The sequence below is a fragment of the Trichoplusia ni genome, chromosome 5, assembly GCF_003590095.1.
Source record: "Trichoplusia ni isolate ovarian cell line Hi5 chromosome 5, tn1, whole genome shotgun sequence".
NCBI classification, from domain to species: Eukaryota; Metazoa; Arthropoda; class Insecta; order Lepidoptera; family Noctuidae; genus Trichoplusia; species Trichoplusia ni.
Window position 1 is genome coordinate 15,972,701 of NC_039482.1, and position 16,812 is coordinate 15,989,512.

At 36.7% G+C, this 16,812-nt stretch overlaps 1 protein-coding gene across 2 annotated transcripts in view; it reads right to left on the reverse strand.

Moving 5' to 3' along the window:
• The window catches only part of LOC113493742, a 78,093-nt gene that overhangs the window by 11,996 nt on the left and 49,285 nt on the right, over positions 1–16,812 (reverse strand). For both annotated transcript variants that reach the window (XM_026871736.1, XM_026871735.1), the window contains exons 4-5: positions 607–3,347; positions 403–533 (exon numbers count right to left, since the gene is read on the reverse strand). In XM_026871736.1, coding sequence (XP_026727537.1) covers positions 403–533; positions 607–3,347 — 2,872 coding nt within the window. The remainder of the gene's footprint in view (positions 1–402; positions 534–606; positions 3,348–16,812) is intronic.

Sequence of the window (16,812 nt, forward strand, 5' to 3'; positions counted from 1 at the left end):
CTTTTAGCCTTGTTTAAAGGTGGAGGTCTTCAATTCTACTACTTTGAGCTAGACTAGGTTAAGGAAACATTCACACAGTCATGCATGTGACGCTACATATAAATGAGTCACGAAGACTATCCACGTCATTCATACAACGCCTTATCTGATGAAAGCTGTGGCCTGATTTTGTTTTAAGTGAACCTTATACATGGTCTGTTGTTCTAGGATTTCTTTAATTCCATTAAATTTTTAGAGTACTTACTAAATGACATAAAAGCGTGATTTACAGCTTGCTTTGATTCGAAAATAAACTATTTTTAAAGTCAAACTGTTCGTATTGGTCATTCCGCTTCAGAGTAACAACAAGTTTATATAGAACTGGTTACTAATTAATTGTTTGAAGGTTAATAAGTGTGTTACCTTCTGTACTCGGAGTCTTCTCGGGCAAGATGTTCAGGGCTCTTGAGGACCCGAGTGCGAGTCTTTGGTTGGACAATATCCTTCTCTTTCTTGCTCTTCTTAGAAGAGTCGCGAGAGAACAGCTGTTTCATCTGCAAGATATGAGTTGATTAGTATTCTGACTGCAATAAGTGTAGCTTAGAAGTGCTTTGTGATTTTTTTTACCTTTTCAAGTCCAGATAGTTTCTTTGCCTTCGGCGGTTTCGCACTAATTTTATCATCAAGTCTGCTAGGACTTTTCTCGTATCTGTCAAGTTTTGGTTCAAAATTGGATCCGTCATCAGCGCTTCTATCTCGCCCCGTGTACTCCTTCCTATATCCATCATCCCTGTAGTCTTTGAACTTTGCCAAATAGTCTCCGTTCGCATAAATCTGTTCGCTAGGATAATTATCCTCTGTATGCCTTCGTTCGCTAGCCAAGAAGAGAGAAGTGTCTCTGACGTCATCATCGCTTTCGATTCTCATATGTTGTGTCCTGTGGATATCACCACTTGAGTCTTTTCGGAAATCATTTTCAATACCGGAATCAACTAATCGATTGTCAATGTCGTATCGACGTGGAGATCTTTCATACCGATAATATTCACGACTGTCACCCGAATCATGACGCCTCATACCGAATTCTTCCTTGTATCGGTCTTTATTCTTAACACGTCGTAGTGAGTGATAAGAATCAGCGTATTTTGGAAGATTTGCATAATCCTCTTCACGTTCTTGCGCAATTTCGGGGTTAGAGGCGTAATGTCCTTTCCTTTTGCCAAAATACTCGTCCTTTCCTTTATATTTCTGTCCAGATTGAATGAGATCATGACTAGAGGCGAGTTGTTTCTTCACTTTGTACTTTTTCTCTTTATATTCGTCTGGAGTGAGCAGGGGCTTGCCAGTGTTAGAGTCTAGACTCGGAGGTTCATATTCAGGTTCTGGAGGGAAGCTTTTGACATTACTCTTGTATCGAGGTTCCAATCTGTCAAGAAACTCACGTCTATCAACTTCCCCTTTGCCCACTTTTTGGAATGTCCTGCTTTCAGTGTTGTATTTGACCTTATGGTTGTCTGAATCGTATTTGTTGTAGTCTTCTGTCACACTGCTTTCGGCAAAGCCGTCTCTCTCTAAAGTATTCCGGTAGTATCGCACTGTTTCGTTTACATACCTCTCCGTAGCTTTCATGCGTTTTTCTGCTTCGTATATCGGATCTTCGGCTAAGTATCTAGTTATAGGCGCTTCAACGTTTCTCTCACGATCAAGCCTACGAGCATTTAATCGTGATTCTAAAAGTTGTCGTCTATGACTTAGTTCGTTAAAATCCAAGTCAACTTTAGTAGTTTCTTGTTCAAACTGTTTCTTCTTGGTGTCCATTCCATCGCCTCTACCTCTGAACTGGTCTATTAGGTCCGGAGACTTTTCTTTTGGTGAATATTCATTAGCGTACGTAGGTTCAAAGTCTTCGAAGTTGGTCAACTTGTACTCTCTGAATCTGGGTCTGATCGGCGAGTCTGTTATATTGTATGGTTCGTAGCTATTGAAATTATCTTTTCCATCGTTTTTGTAATCGTAATCGTACATACGAGTTTTGTTAAATTTATGTTTTTCATCGTACCCTTCGTCTTCATCTGAAAAGTTTCCATACTTCTCCCTCGAAGGCGAGTAAGTTTTGTGAATAGTCTGTTTGTTGATCCTGTTGATATTTGAGTCGTGATCTCTTACTACGTGAGCATACACCACACCTTTATCCATCTTGTTGACCGGGGTAGGTACCCTCTCCGGACTTGTATTTCTCGCAAACAAATTCGGGTCAGGACTCACGCTTGGTTTTATGTAAGAGAACGGCTGACTCGAGTTCGTTCCGTTAGTTGGAGATATTATATGAGATTTAGGAGTAGAAGTTTGTTGATCTTCCTTTATAATTCTCACTAAATGGTCGACAGTGTGCCCTCTAGTTAAAGGCGGCTTGTCAGGCGGTTGTTGACTGCTATGTATCATTTCTTTATCACCATAAACGTTTTCTTCGATTTTTTTGATGCTATCTTTTATTCTGTCCTTAACTTCGATTGAGTTGACAGTTTTATTTTTAACAGAATCGATTTCATCAACCAGTACAGTTTTCTTAACTTCAGTTTTTCGTTTCGGTGTTTCCGTTATTTGTGGAGACTTTTCTTTATCCTTTTCCTGTGATTTACCCCTTTTAGTTCTAGTTGGTGGTTTGGGCTCAGGTTTATCTGGAGTTTTATATCTGGGAGGTTTTTCGACAGGATTGATTTTTTTACTGTTCGATGTTGTCGTATCTTCAGACTTACTTACCGCTAACTTCTGCTTCTGGTATATATCGAGAGGTGGCGTTTTCTTAAAATAATCCTCTCTTGGCGAACTTTCTATGATGGGTGACAGCTGACTCTTCTTATTTCTTAGTGATTTAAGGAACTCTTCCGTTTCACTGCCGGATCGTTTTCGAACAGGTTTGTCTTGTTTTGTACTATTTAAGTTAGTGTTTGATTTCAAATCAGAGACGTCACTTTTACTTCTTTTAACAATGGCAACTGGTTTAGTGGTGACAGCTACTGGTGCGTCTGGACTTTTGTTCCTCTGCGCTCTTCTGAATAAGGTCGAAAGTGATGTGCGTTCTTTCTTTTTCTTTGAGCTTACATCACTGGTCGACCTGCCGAGAGGAGTTTTCGCTGGGGATCCTTCGTCGCTGTTCCTTCTTCCGATTCTGTTGTCTTTTTTCCTTCGGTGCGGTAGTGAGAAGAACTTCTCTGGCGGGTTGTTGGAGGTGCAGCTGATGCCCTCGGCTTGCGCCCGGACTTTGTTCGCTTCTTCAATCAATTCCTTCTCAGAGAGATGTGTGAATGGTTCCTTTCTGATCGGTGACGGCTGTTCTGACGAGGGGGTCCGCGAAGCACGCGGCTTATCTGTGAAAAGGATATGAGTATGAAGTTAGTTTGTACTATCATCTCTTTGATCGTTTGTTAAATTCTTGTAATAAGTAACTGTAGTATTTCATGCACCAGGTTTGAAGCTTGTCAGTCCAGTTATATTATGTTGGTTTAGAGTCTTGGCATGAATTGTTAATAAGATATAATTTGGTTAAAAATAAAGAACGTTATGGTAAATAGTAGTAAGTTTGAAGATAAAATTGAGTGTGTTAGAAAGAAATCCTGGTCTAGTCAAAATAGACTTTTGAAATCCATTTCCCCTCAACTCAATTCCAAACGTTGTTGTTTACCTTATCTTAAAATATCCTGAACCAATCGTTTAAACATTAAGACTCACTTCAACCATTTACGTATTTTGCAGACGTTACATTTCTGTAATCGGAGCCGTGGCGTCATGTGTAACGGCTTCATCGAGCAAAGAACTTATATTTCGACTCCTACGCATGCTAATCACCTCGGGTTGCAGCAAAAACTAACAATAGCAAATGATTTACTGACGGCTAATGTCCTGCCATTCATTTAAAACGATCCGATAGATTTCAAGTGACATTTTGACATTACGCCACAGGCGACAAAGAATCGATGTATTTATATTTCAGATCGTTCTATACCAGAAGCTTGATAGATTGCGACTATTCATTATAATATATGCAATAAAAATTCTCCGTGAAACTGGATATTGGGACATATATTTTTGCAGAAATCTTTATTGACAATATCCAGGTAAAGAAATTGTCGAAATGTAAGCGTAACTTAAGAACAATAAAAAAGAACAACAGAACAGTTGTTTACGAAAATATCACAGCTAAAAATAAGCGTGAGCGCAGAGGCTGTGACGTCACGATCTTGATGCGCCTGCGACGGTTTTGAACCTGTATTGTATGCATGAGGCCGACATAAATGTTTTTATTCCGAATTTTATTGTATTCGATTTTATGTTTGATTTTAATAAGTTTTCGATGCAAAATGTCATCATAACTTGAAAGGATTTAGAAAGCTGGTTTGTTTTGCAGTTTATGAGGTTCATCTGCTAAGTGTTAGGCAGGTAGTTGCACACAGCAACAGACGATTCACATTAGCGCTTCAACAACTTCGTATAAGGTTTAGTAAAAAAAATCGATGTGTTTTTGCAGAATGGAGTTAAGGATAAAATTACTTAGAAATTTTGTTTAGCTCTAGTTTTCATTGTTCTACTGTTGAATCAAGCCTTTTTGGACTGCTTCATATCACCTCTTTTTTACGACTTTCAGTTCTCTTTGCACCAATCTGCTAATTGGCCTTTGGAAGAGCCTGTTCAAGTTGAGGAAGCCTGTCCAATCAAGTGGCATGTATGCCCTATGTTTGCGTCGTTTGTAACTACGAGTCTATCGTTGAGATTAACAACTATTTTGCATGACATTAGTGTCTATTTCTAGGAACAGCTTCATCTAAACGGCATATATGTTATGAATAACTTAAGAGTGTTTGGAACTCATAAATATGCATATCCATGATTTGAAGTGCTTTGGAGAATTATGTGCTATGATGTATTGTTATTTATTATTGTATTCGTCCTAGTTTGGCTTCATTTACAGCATAGAAAATATATTGATGGAATAACCGGTCAAGTGCGAGCCGGACGGTATGAGTAACAACCGTTTCTCCACACCCATCTTCATTTTTTGTATTTTCTGTTAAATCGGCAAAACATGATCTGTGAATATTCTAAATAAGATGATTTAACATTTGAACTGCATATAAATTAGAAGTCACTTCGATAGTGCTGGCATCATACCTGCATCTTAACCATACAAATCCATACACAGAACCACTAGGCAACGAGGATATAATGCATTGTCGATAGCCCATTTGATCCTCTAAAACCAGCAACTTCGTTTTCTGTGCCAAAGATACGGAGGATTACCTACTGTTGTCTCATTTACCAGAACTGTTATATTGTTCTCAAACAGATGATATTTTAGCCAAAATCGTTGGTGGTCTAACCAGTTACTTGACAGTTTATTAACTAAATGTGTGACGATGGTAATCTTGTGAATATTTAATCTCTGTAACGGCAGTTGAGCAGTGAATTAAGATTTGACCCCAAAATACGTCAAATGGGATAGATGTTTTCGAGAAATTTGCAGGAAATCTATTGGTTTAATTATATTTTGATGTTTCTGTGTTGTGGTCTAGAGCTTTTGATGTGTCTGTAATATATGGGATGTTCGAATGATAATTATAGCAACGTTTGTCGTCACCTCAGCAATGCTACAATTAATATTGAAAATATACTAATTTGGAATGGGATCAGCTTATAAATTATGTAGGTTGTAAATGTGCTTTTACCTTTATCGTAAATTGTATTTTGAATACACCTCAAGATTATATAACCTAGCCTTGCAATACCTCACGAGTGTTTTTTATCTTTCCTACATTCTTAATACCAGCCTATAAATGTCCCACATTTGGTCACAAAAAAACTTCTCCTACTATGGAATATTATTTCGTTAGTTATTACCTTCCTGATACCATCCTTCATTCATTTCCGTGAAGAGATGTATCTACAAACCAGAATTAAAAAAAAACTGCTAAAGAGTACAAATTCATCTTGCTTAACAAACAAAGTTTTGAAAATATTGGTAACTGACAGAACACAATAGAATCATCATATATCCGTATTAACCTTGCGTCGAGTTGTATTCACAGTTATACACAAACAGACGTGTTTGTATAGCGGCATCTTAAATGTACTATCAAGACTATTTTGGGAAGAGGTATGTAGAGGTAGGAGAAAATAAAGTGTATTGAGTGTGGAAAAGAAACATCGGTCAGACGGGAGCTGGGTTTGTGTACAAAAGCTAAAAGGTTTTGGGTTGAATTGCTGAAACTTATAAGACTCGTGCTGATTCCGAACTTCTACTTCTTACAGTTAAATTATTGCAGTTGTGGAAGTGTGACACAGTATACAACATAATATAGTGGTATCTCTCTTCAACAATGTCAATTTATTGTTTTACTTCATCTTGAATGAATTTAATCCTTGACTTCCAGACTCAGGACAAGCATTCGTGGATCACAAAGACGCTTGCCGTTGTTGACACGTCGAGCAAAATTGGCGTACCGTAAACGTAGTAAACGTTGAAACGGGGGATGCTCACGCTAGAATGATAACGTTTTTGATCTGTTCTAAGACATGGTACAGGTCCAAACAAATTGGACCACATAATCCCACGTAATAAAGAAGTAGTAGCCGGTGCAGAGGGGTTATAAGAGCTGATGATGATGTTCATTCAGTTTGTAAGTATCAACAAGAGTTACTATTTACTACAATTGAATTGCGATATTCATCTTCGTCATACTTGTCAATGGTGACCTTGTGACTTTACGAGACGGTTGCTTACCCAGCACATGTGAACATACAGACACGTCACGAGAATATTTACTTATTTGGTTATTATTGGTTTGAATAAGATCAGACGGAAGAACTTTATTTACTTTGTCTGCATATGTTTTACAGGTAAAAATTTAAGCGTATTTTCGTATGACAATGAAAATAAACTAAGTATGAAATTGTCGACTGTCTCTAATAGGTAATTTTTTTCGGGTGGGTAAGGCTGCGAGCAGCTAGTATCTATTTGACATACGTAAGTTAAATATAAAATTGCTGATATTCTTCTTTAAAGATATTATAATTCAATTATACACATACATGATTCATTCGTTTTTTTGGGTGTCGTTTTTGTACTCTGTTTGTGATTGATTAGTTGATGATAGATAGGCATCCTTGATAGTGGATAATCCGATAAATTCCCATTGAAAAGAGCTTTAAATGTTCGACGAATTTCTATGATCATAATATCTCCTTAATTGCAGAGTTTTGCTTCTGACCTTCAATAACCTTTTTGGAATTAACTGCGGCTATTCTTGGGCATTTAGATGGCAATTGAAATTCTAGGGTAAATCAATCTGCATTACTTTCGTGTATATAAGTAATTGATCACTTTACTGATTGATCAGACCAATCTAATGTAATTAGCTCTCGCATAAAGCAATTTGACAGTAAAATAAAATGTTAAATATTTTTGGGTTTGATTCTAGGTTGCAAAGGCTTCGGAATAGTGGAAGAATTTGGGCTTATGCTTAGTAGAAAACCACAACTGGGGTTACCCAGAATCTTGAACCAAAATGTAAGAAAAATATTTTTCCTTCTTCCAAGATCAAATCTACCTCTCCTATCATATCCTTATCTAAAGCAATACCATCAAGAGTACTAAACCACAAGTTTATGACTCAAATTTCAAATCCAACATTCTCATTCATTCATTCCTCACAAAAATACCAGGAAGTATCTAACATTGTTAAGTACCAAGCTTCTTCTTTGAACATACGTGTGATGATAAACATCTTGTAAGGGAAGTCGTTTAAATTTCTCTCGAGACGTTTGAACCGTGACGACACACATCCAAGATGGCTGCTTAAACAAAAGCTAGCGAAAATGATGAGTCAGTGTCCTTGGATTTACTTGAACAAATGAAATTAAAACACGTACTTACTCGTAATACATTTGATTTGGCTGTTCTAAGTGTGGTACGTGAATTTGAATCAATTAGATTCATTACTAAGATATTGCGTGTTGCTGATATATCTCAATTTTCATCAAGATATTAGAAGCTGTGTGTTTCTTTATATGTGATGGTCTTATGTGTTGATCTAAGAACTTGACTATTTCCTTATTCAGTCAGTACAACTGGATTTATTAGCCAAGTTTCATACCCTTCTTCTGTATAGGTATAGAGATTATATTTTGAAATTATATTTATATTATTCGGCGTCGCTTGAGATTTATTTACCTTTTCGTAATGCCTGATGGTATAAGATTGGCTTATTGAATTTCATTCATCAGTAGACAAGTCATCCAAGATCTCACTCACACAAACAAAAATCTACCTATTAACAATAATAATTTTCTTTATAACAAACAAGATTCAATCACCATAAAGACGTTATCGGGTATCAAGGTCGCAGTTTCCTTCTGATTTCCTTACGTTTAGCGCACACTAGGTGCTAACTGACGTTCGTTTAGGAGTAACACAAAGACTGTTATTAGTGGGTAGTGAGCCTTGGGAGCTTCCGTTCTGCGTGGACGAGTTTGGACACAAAAAATTGGCGGGAATGTAGGTTGGTTGAGACGTAGTACTTGTACATGCAGGTATTTAGATATGGGTGTAAGCTGGAGCAGGATCTTGTATTAGTAAAACTGATGTTTGTTGCACCAATTCTTCTGGACAGCCATCCATCTAGGATTGGAAGTGCGTAGCAACGTGTATTTAATATTAAATAAAATTAAATTAAATTTGTTTGACTTTGAATAAGACTGATACAGATTAAAGCTAAGGATGATGTTTTAAGTATAAGCATGTAAAGAAAATGTTTCTCTTAATCTTAATCATCGCGATATTTTACGATCGTGTCTTGCCCAAAGTAGTTACTAAGAAGTATTTTCAATTATTTAGACTGTGGGTGACTTCTTGTTGTATAAATAGTTATTCTAAGTCATAATAATTTTGAACATTTTAAGGTCACAAATTTTAAGAAAAGTTTACGGTACCCTAAGGAAATAATTAAGTAGACCAATGCCAAGTATACACACTCTTGCATGCACACTTCGTTTAAATGGAAACAATGTACATTGTCTGTTTAGGATCGATTCCGAACCAGTTCTTAAGGTCATTGCGCGATATTTGCGGATGAATGCAGTTTATCTATTTGTATTAGACTAGTTTCCGCCCACGGCTGGGTCTGTGTGAAAATTGTTCCTGATACTAATAGATGAAAGGCTTCTGACGTTGAACTCAATGATGGTTTGCTGCGACATCCCATAGGGAGTATTAGTTATAATTGTTACGAGGACTGAAATGATAACAAGGGTTATGGCAATAAGTCAGGCATGCAAGGTCTATAATTAAGTAGTTTGCGATCAGCTATTCTTGAGATCAAATTTAGACTTGCAAAGTTAGTTATAAAGAGCAAACTGTTAACTATAAAGAGGTTTGTTGTTTTACCGACCGTACAAGAGAGCTGATTTGTAATATTTATATGTCCGTTCGTTATTTACAAGGCAATCAGAAATGCGAAGGCATCGCTTAAGCCCACATAAAGCCATTAAACGTTAAGTCTAAAGATTGTAATAAGCGCAACAGTGACAGGTTGGCAGGCGGTCGCCCACTCGCTCTTACATACCGACGCAAACACTTGAAAACATCGATAAAGAACACATTTGTCAAAACAACTTCATCTCAGACACATTTGTAATCAAACCATTCAAGATAAATAAGAGTAGTGATTAGTTATAAAAATTGGCCATACCATTAACATTTTATTGAAATTGTTTTCTCAGTGGCTTTCGTAATGGATGACCACAAAAGGCGGCCCCGTTCAGGTCAATGCCAGCTCAGAAACTGTCTTTATACGTCTCATATCGTCATCAGTCGCCATTTTTGGATCGTCTGGGTAGCGCCAGATTGCGGTTGTCCCGCCCCCAAAGTAATACAGAAATGGGTGCCTCAGGGTACAACTATGGGTCCACTGAAATAAGCTTTAGCAGTAATAAGTCAAGGCAATTTAGCAATTTCGAAATGTCATTATTGTGTAACCATTTGAAAATTAGAACAGTAATTACAAAGTAGTACAGTTTAATATTTCTTAAATGTCAATATTATATGCATTTATCTAGTAAAAGAATATGAGTTAATTTCTTAGAAAGGAACCGAACTGAGCTGAGACATAAATACACATATTTTAACTGAAGATGAGCGGAGATTGGCGCCAGTATTAATGGCATAGTTAAAAACTATGATATAAATATAACTAGGTATAATAAATTACTAGAATCCAATTAACAAACAGCGATTCGTGAGATGATTGCTACGTGTTATGATTTATGATGAGTTGCGTTAAAAACACGACGAGAATCCATATTACATAATATATATGACTCTGATTGGATAATTTGTATCTATCCTTCTATCCTAGTGTCCTGTAATAAGGTTTAATATTAAGTATTTACATTTCACTAGCGAAAGTTGTAGGGATAGCCTAGGAGTATTAAATGATATAACGGTTTACTCACGCGTATTTATCGGGGTAGCCCGACTAGTTTCGGACCCAACCGGAGTCCTTAATCATGAGCAGACGCGGCGGGATCGCGAGTCGATAAATACGCGTGAGTAAACCGTTACATCATTTAATAATGAATCATTCTCACGACAGTTACTATCAAAAAAGCCTAGGAGTATACTGGACTGCTAAGTCAAGGGTATGTTGGAATATTAGCATGCACTTTTTCAAAATACGTGTGTCTTATAAAAGTAGAGTAAATTAATCTACACAAGTTAATCGATCACAGGTAAAGCTTTTCAAGTATAGGACCATCTATATTATAAGGAGTGTTTCGGAAGTCACTTTAAATTTTCGGTGTCCGAATGTTATATTGTCAAGTATGACAGTCGTAAAGGTAGGTAGAAGCTAGAATGTCTAGCAGCCAGTCTTGCAAAGAGGTATTGTAGTGTTGCTCACGTGACTGGGTTGAGGAGGTCAGATAAGCAGTAGCTCTTTGTAAAACATTGACACTTAGCTGCCTCCGGTAAAACTGGAAGCCGACCTTAAAGTAGTTAGGAAAACACAAGATGACGCATGATGCTTAGCAAAGCAACGAACATATTCAGTATTTATTTTCATTTATGTAAGATATTGCAGGCCAATTAAATTCAGAGCTTGTTAGATAAATGCCAATTGCTATAAAATTAGTAGTAACTGCTTCACATAAAATCAAATCGACGTTCACCAATCATATTGTTTATGGCCAATAAAACAATTGGCACTCGACTGTCTTTCTAACCCTTATAACGTACCACCAGTTCTTTAAGAAAGACAGCTGCATTAGTGGATGCGGGACAGTGTATTACATTTTGTAGAGCGCTATCTCTGTTCCTCAATCGAAAGAGTTACTTTAAGAAGTTTTGGTAGGGCATCTGTGCTTACATTAACGTATGTAAGAATGTAGTGATGTAATGTTACGTAACAACCGGTCGGAGTAGCCAGCGGGCAGAGAGGGGAACTTTTACTATTGTTTTGTGCGGATGCAGTTTGGTTGTAGCTTACTTGCTCAATACAAAGTTTTATTGGTACTAATTGATATTAATTTTGAGAAGTTTTTGAATGTTTGCGATGTTTTGCAATTGATTCTATTCTGATTTACAGCTGGTTTGCTGTCGTTGATGTTATAATCAAATAGAACTAGTGTCACAGCTGTGATCTACACACAGGAATCATGGATTGTTAAATTTAAATCTATCGAAAAGAAAAGTATGTTCATCTTAATAACTTGGTTGCACGGCTAGCCGAATATAGGTTACCACGACTAATTCACTAAGCACGATAAGTCGCGAGTCCGCGCCCTGAGTAGCAGAAGCATTTCTGTGAGATGGATCACATAAATGCAAAACTCTTGTTGTAAGTATGGGTGTCTTTGTGCATGAGACTTTATTGTTTGTGAAACCCCTGAGACAAGCATTGAATTCCTTAGTTCTAGAGTTGGTCTTTAAGAAATATGGCATGAAGCAGCAGTGTTTCTGTACCTAATAATTTCCCATTAGTATTTTTAAAAAACATCATCACAACATCCTGTGTAACAGGATCAAATAAATTATTGGAACATCCTGCCTGATACACAAAAAAGAGTAACGAATGATTATCTTGAGAACCTACCAACAGCTACCGTACGTATTTAAGTTTTTATACCATCGACAATGCGGACTTAAGAGATTAGCATCTTTCTAACGAGGCTAGCGCAAAAAATAACTGGGACTTTCAAAGTTAATTTTATTATTCTAAAGGATTCGGCAATAAGATTAATTTTAAACGAATCCTTGAAGAAAATTTCGAGAGCTGTGTGCCAGTGTGCGTACTGCTTATAGACATTTGTTTATATAAATGTCATAAGAATTGTTTCCTCGGGACAGACTGAGCTTAAACTAAGTATTATGTAGGTATCGTTTGTTATTATTGTCGATCCTGGTTTCTAGGAGTCGCAATGATGGGCAGGGATGGAGGCCATGTCGCCTTTTTAACGCCCTAACTCTTTTTTAATTACGAACTTTACCTACAATTCGCATTTAGAAATAGAGTAAACGTATAATTTTTTTAATACTTAAGATTACACAATCTAATATCAAGTATAGTATCCACAGCAAATACGTAAAAACGCAAGATATCAGACGACATTAAAAACATAAAGGCCTCTTCAAAATATGTATACACTTATCCCTGTAGAACAGAGACACCACTCTACACTAGTAGCGCGCTGTCACTCTCACATCTTCAGTTGTCTTACTTTAAGAGATGGTTGTCTGATGACATGATCATTAATCCATTAAGTCATGTCCTTTGTAGTCGATGCGGTGTTTACGGGGAATTCAGTGACGTAATACTGCTGCGATCGGTGAAGTGGTCGCTAAGGACATTGTAAGGATATAAGTGATTCGAGGAATATGTTAAACCTTGTGTAACATGCAAGGGCACGTGACTGTTAGAATTTGTTAATGGCTTCTTTGGAGATCATATTTATTGAAGTTTTGCGATTATAATAATTCGTATTCGTGTTTTGATACAAAAAATACATAGGTAAACCAAGAATCCAACCAGTATCTGTTAAATAAATATATTTATTTGTGTAAACGTTGTAGAAAATCTTTTGTGTTTTTCGCACTGTAGTATTTTTATGATGTATGTTCAAAATTCCCTATGTAGGAAGAGGACGATGTCTAGCAGTTTAATAATTATAGGCTCGTGTTTTTATAATAACACGGTTTACTATTGGTAAAGAATAACAAAATCGGTCCAATGCATTCTATTATTTCTCTCTAAAAATACACAAACTCATAAACTTTACCTCCTTTTAATATATGTACAGGTATAATTAATTTGTAATGCTACCACGAACACCACGGACTTGGCTCTTATCATGATAGAGCGATCTCTTAAACAATGATGCTCACTTGTCAAGAGCAGTTGTTTTTGTGACGATTAACCAGGGACCGGCCGGATACTCATTGAAAGGGTTTTTGAAGGGGTTTTTTTAAGCGCTTCAAGAAAAAACCCTATGACATATGTTACACCTTCGAACGGGTTACTGGAACCCTGTTCTGAACAGGTTACCCTTTACTACCCTGTAACACTGTAACAGGGTAACCCACTCCAACCTAAGACAATGCAATATGCACTCTTTATCATAGACATTAGTTTGAAAATAGTATAACCACGAGCGCACGTGACATCTTACCGCCCAGCGGCGCCATTGTTGCATTTACCGAGCGACTTGTAAACATGGAATAAAAATCATTGTAGATATGATCTTACAGTTTAATTTTGCTTGTCGCACTTTTCAAACGTTGTGATATATATTTTTCGTGTCTATACTTGTAGACCAGGGTCGATAATTTTTAAAACCAAATTAAAAAATAGTAGGATGAAACCCATTAGAAAAGGAGGGGAATATTATAAAAATGAAAGGAAAAATAATTTACGGGTGATCTGAGGTCGGGAAGGGGGTGGGAGTGACGTTTGAAGAGTAAAAAACGGTTTTTATCAATTTCCGGCAAAACTAAAATTCGTATCGAAAAAAGTCAAATGGCAAAGTTCTAAAAGAAAAAGATCTAAAACTTTTGTGTTTACATTTTTTTCACATAACGTCAACATTTATGTGAAAAATCTAAAAAACCAAGATTGTGGTTTTTTATTTTTATCTTTTACCAAAATTTATTTTTGTAACGAAATTTGGTGAAAACTTACTTTTTTGTGTCCCAAATACGCTGTAATTTATTTGATTAAAAATATTAATTTTTTCACCTTATTTTGAATTAATATAAAAAACACTCTAATTTTCAATCGAAAATTCACCCGTCAAATCTTCTCAGAAAATGCAAAAAATGAAAAAAAAACTTGTATTCGATTTTTTTTTTAATTATTATAAATAATTTCATCTAAAAAATTTGATCTCATTTTGTGTTCAATAGACCAATAATCGAGGAAGGTTTTAGGCTAGGTATATAAAATTACGCTGCAACTAATAGGAGCGAAGACTTAATGGAAAATGTGGCAAATACGGGGAAAAATATTAATCTTCGAGGGCTTTCGTTCAAAAATTCCTAACTTATATCTTCTAACCACGCGGACGAAGTCGCGGGCAACAGCTAGTTACCTATATGACGTTTCGCGCGTAGGTAGTTTGTCCGAGAGGCGCGACGCGTCGGCGATAGAAGAAAATCAGCCGTAGTCTTAGTAAAGCAATGAGGGGCCGCTAGGGTGCAAGTATGCAGCTCAAGTTTAGTGGGTAATTCAGGGTAACACGAATAAAAGCCTTTCGTGAAGGTAACCACTTCAATGGGTTAAGTTATTGAAGGGGTTAACCCCTTCACGTGGTTACCATAATGAAGGTGTTAACCATTTCGCTGGGTTTCGAGGATGTAACTCGAACAAAAGGTAACACTGCGATATGAGTTACCCCGTGTACGGGTTACCCTGTCAAACGGCTTAACTCTAAAGTGGGGTTGTCCGGTCCCTGCGATTAACATCGAAACAGTAATGTTCGTAGTTTTTGTGGACGTTATATTATTGTACTTGTCACTCAGCATTCAAATTATGTTGTAACGTTTGGTTAAATGTTTACATTGATAATTACATTAAAATGTTATGTATGTCTGTGTTAACCTTATCATTTAAACCACAGTATTTTGTAGTGTTAGTTTTTATTTGTGTTTCAAAAAGTTTTCTTTGGAATGCCTGTTATACCACTAGAATATCAATGTTTAAATTGATTTTATGATCTAGAGGCTTATGATAACCATGCAAACGATCACTCTTTAGATTTTTATCTGCATCGTCGTAACAGTATCTTAATAATTACTAATTCCGAATTCTCTATCAAATAATACTTAAGATATAAGTTAAACAATAGGACCTAGGACCATTAGTAAACGCTGTGTACGATAAGCTAAGCACAGATCAGTATTCAGACGGCATTCCTAAAGATTGTTGGGCACAGATGTCAATTGACAACGCGAGCCTTGACCGGTGACGTCACTTAGATATACTCGCTATACATAGGATCTATTACCTGTAATATCATGATTGTGATGCTGAAAGTATTGCGTTTATTAAATACAAATGAGAAACTAGTGATGAGTGCAATATGTAGCCATAATGTATGACGGACTCCTTGGACTATTGTAGTCAAAGTCAAATACTCTTTTCAATAAGCCAAGTCTATTACAGTCCTCCTCTGAAAATAGGCTTAATATTAGAGACCACAGCACGCGGTTCTTTATCTTCCACGTCCAGTCTAAACAAACTTTTTTAATTCAACGATTCGTCAGCCATTTTTTTTGTTAAGGCGTGGGAATCCTCATGGACGGGTGTCCCTCGGGGAGGAACGAGTAATATCAGACCCTTACTGACTAAACCAGAACCGCCGTGCTACGTCATCTGCGTGTTCGTGTCGGTGTATGGCAATGAGTTACAATCCTTCATACACGATTCGTCAGCCTGGAGGATAATTTTTTTTTTTCGAAATACTTAGACAAAAACACTTCTAGGTACAACTATTTATATTTTAGTTGTGGTTTCTGCTCGTATTATCCACTATAATTAAGTTAACAAGCCATTTTAAAAGTCGCTTATAAATGCCTATTTTGCTCATAATTTTATCCACATTACGACCAAAAATTCTAACATTTACAACGCAAACAAGGATTAACGCGAAATAAACCATAAATATTGTTAATGGTTACAGCGACCCGTTGCGGTCAAGGCTAAAGTATAAACACGCTAACTTTATAATATTAGTTGTTAACTACACGTTTATTATTTACTAGAGATGATTATCACTAAGATTTGTTAAACGATACATTAATGAACAGCCTGTATATGTAATTATTGAGCTTTCACTTTGAGAACGTAAAGCATGACTATTGTTTTCAGGCAGAAATAGGGAGAAGAAGAAAGAAATGCGTACTTTACTTTTCATGTAGGTACTATTGTTTACTTTTATAATAACTATCGTGAGACTGATTCATTATCAGTTCGACTCGCGATCCCGCCGCGTCTGCTCATGATTAAGGACTCCGGTTGGGTCCGAAACTAGTCGGGCTACCCCGATAAATACGCGTGAGTAAACCGTTACATCATTTAATATTGTTTACTTTAATATAATTAATCTAGCTTTTCGCCCGCGGCTTCGTCCGCGTCGAGGTCGGTTATATCGCGTTTCCAGGAGAACTCTTCAAAAGTCCGGGATAAAAACTATCCTATGTTCTTTCTTAAGGTCAACTCTATCTCTGTACTAAATTTCATTAGAAATCAGTTCGGTGGTTTAGACGCGTACCAGACAGACAGACAGACAGAG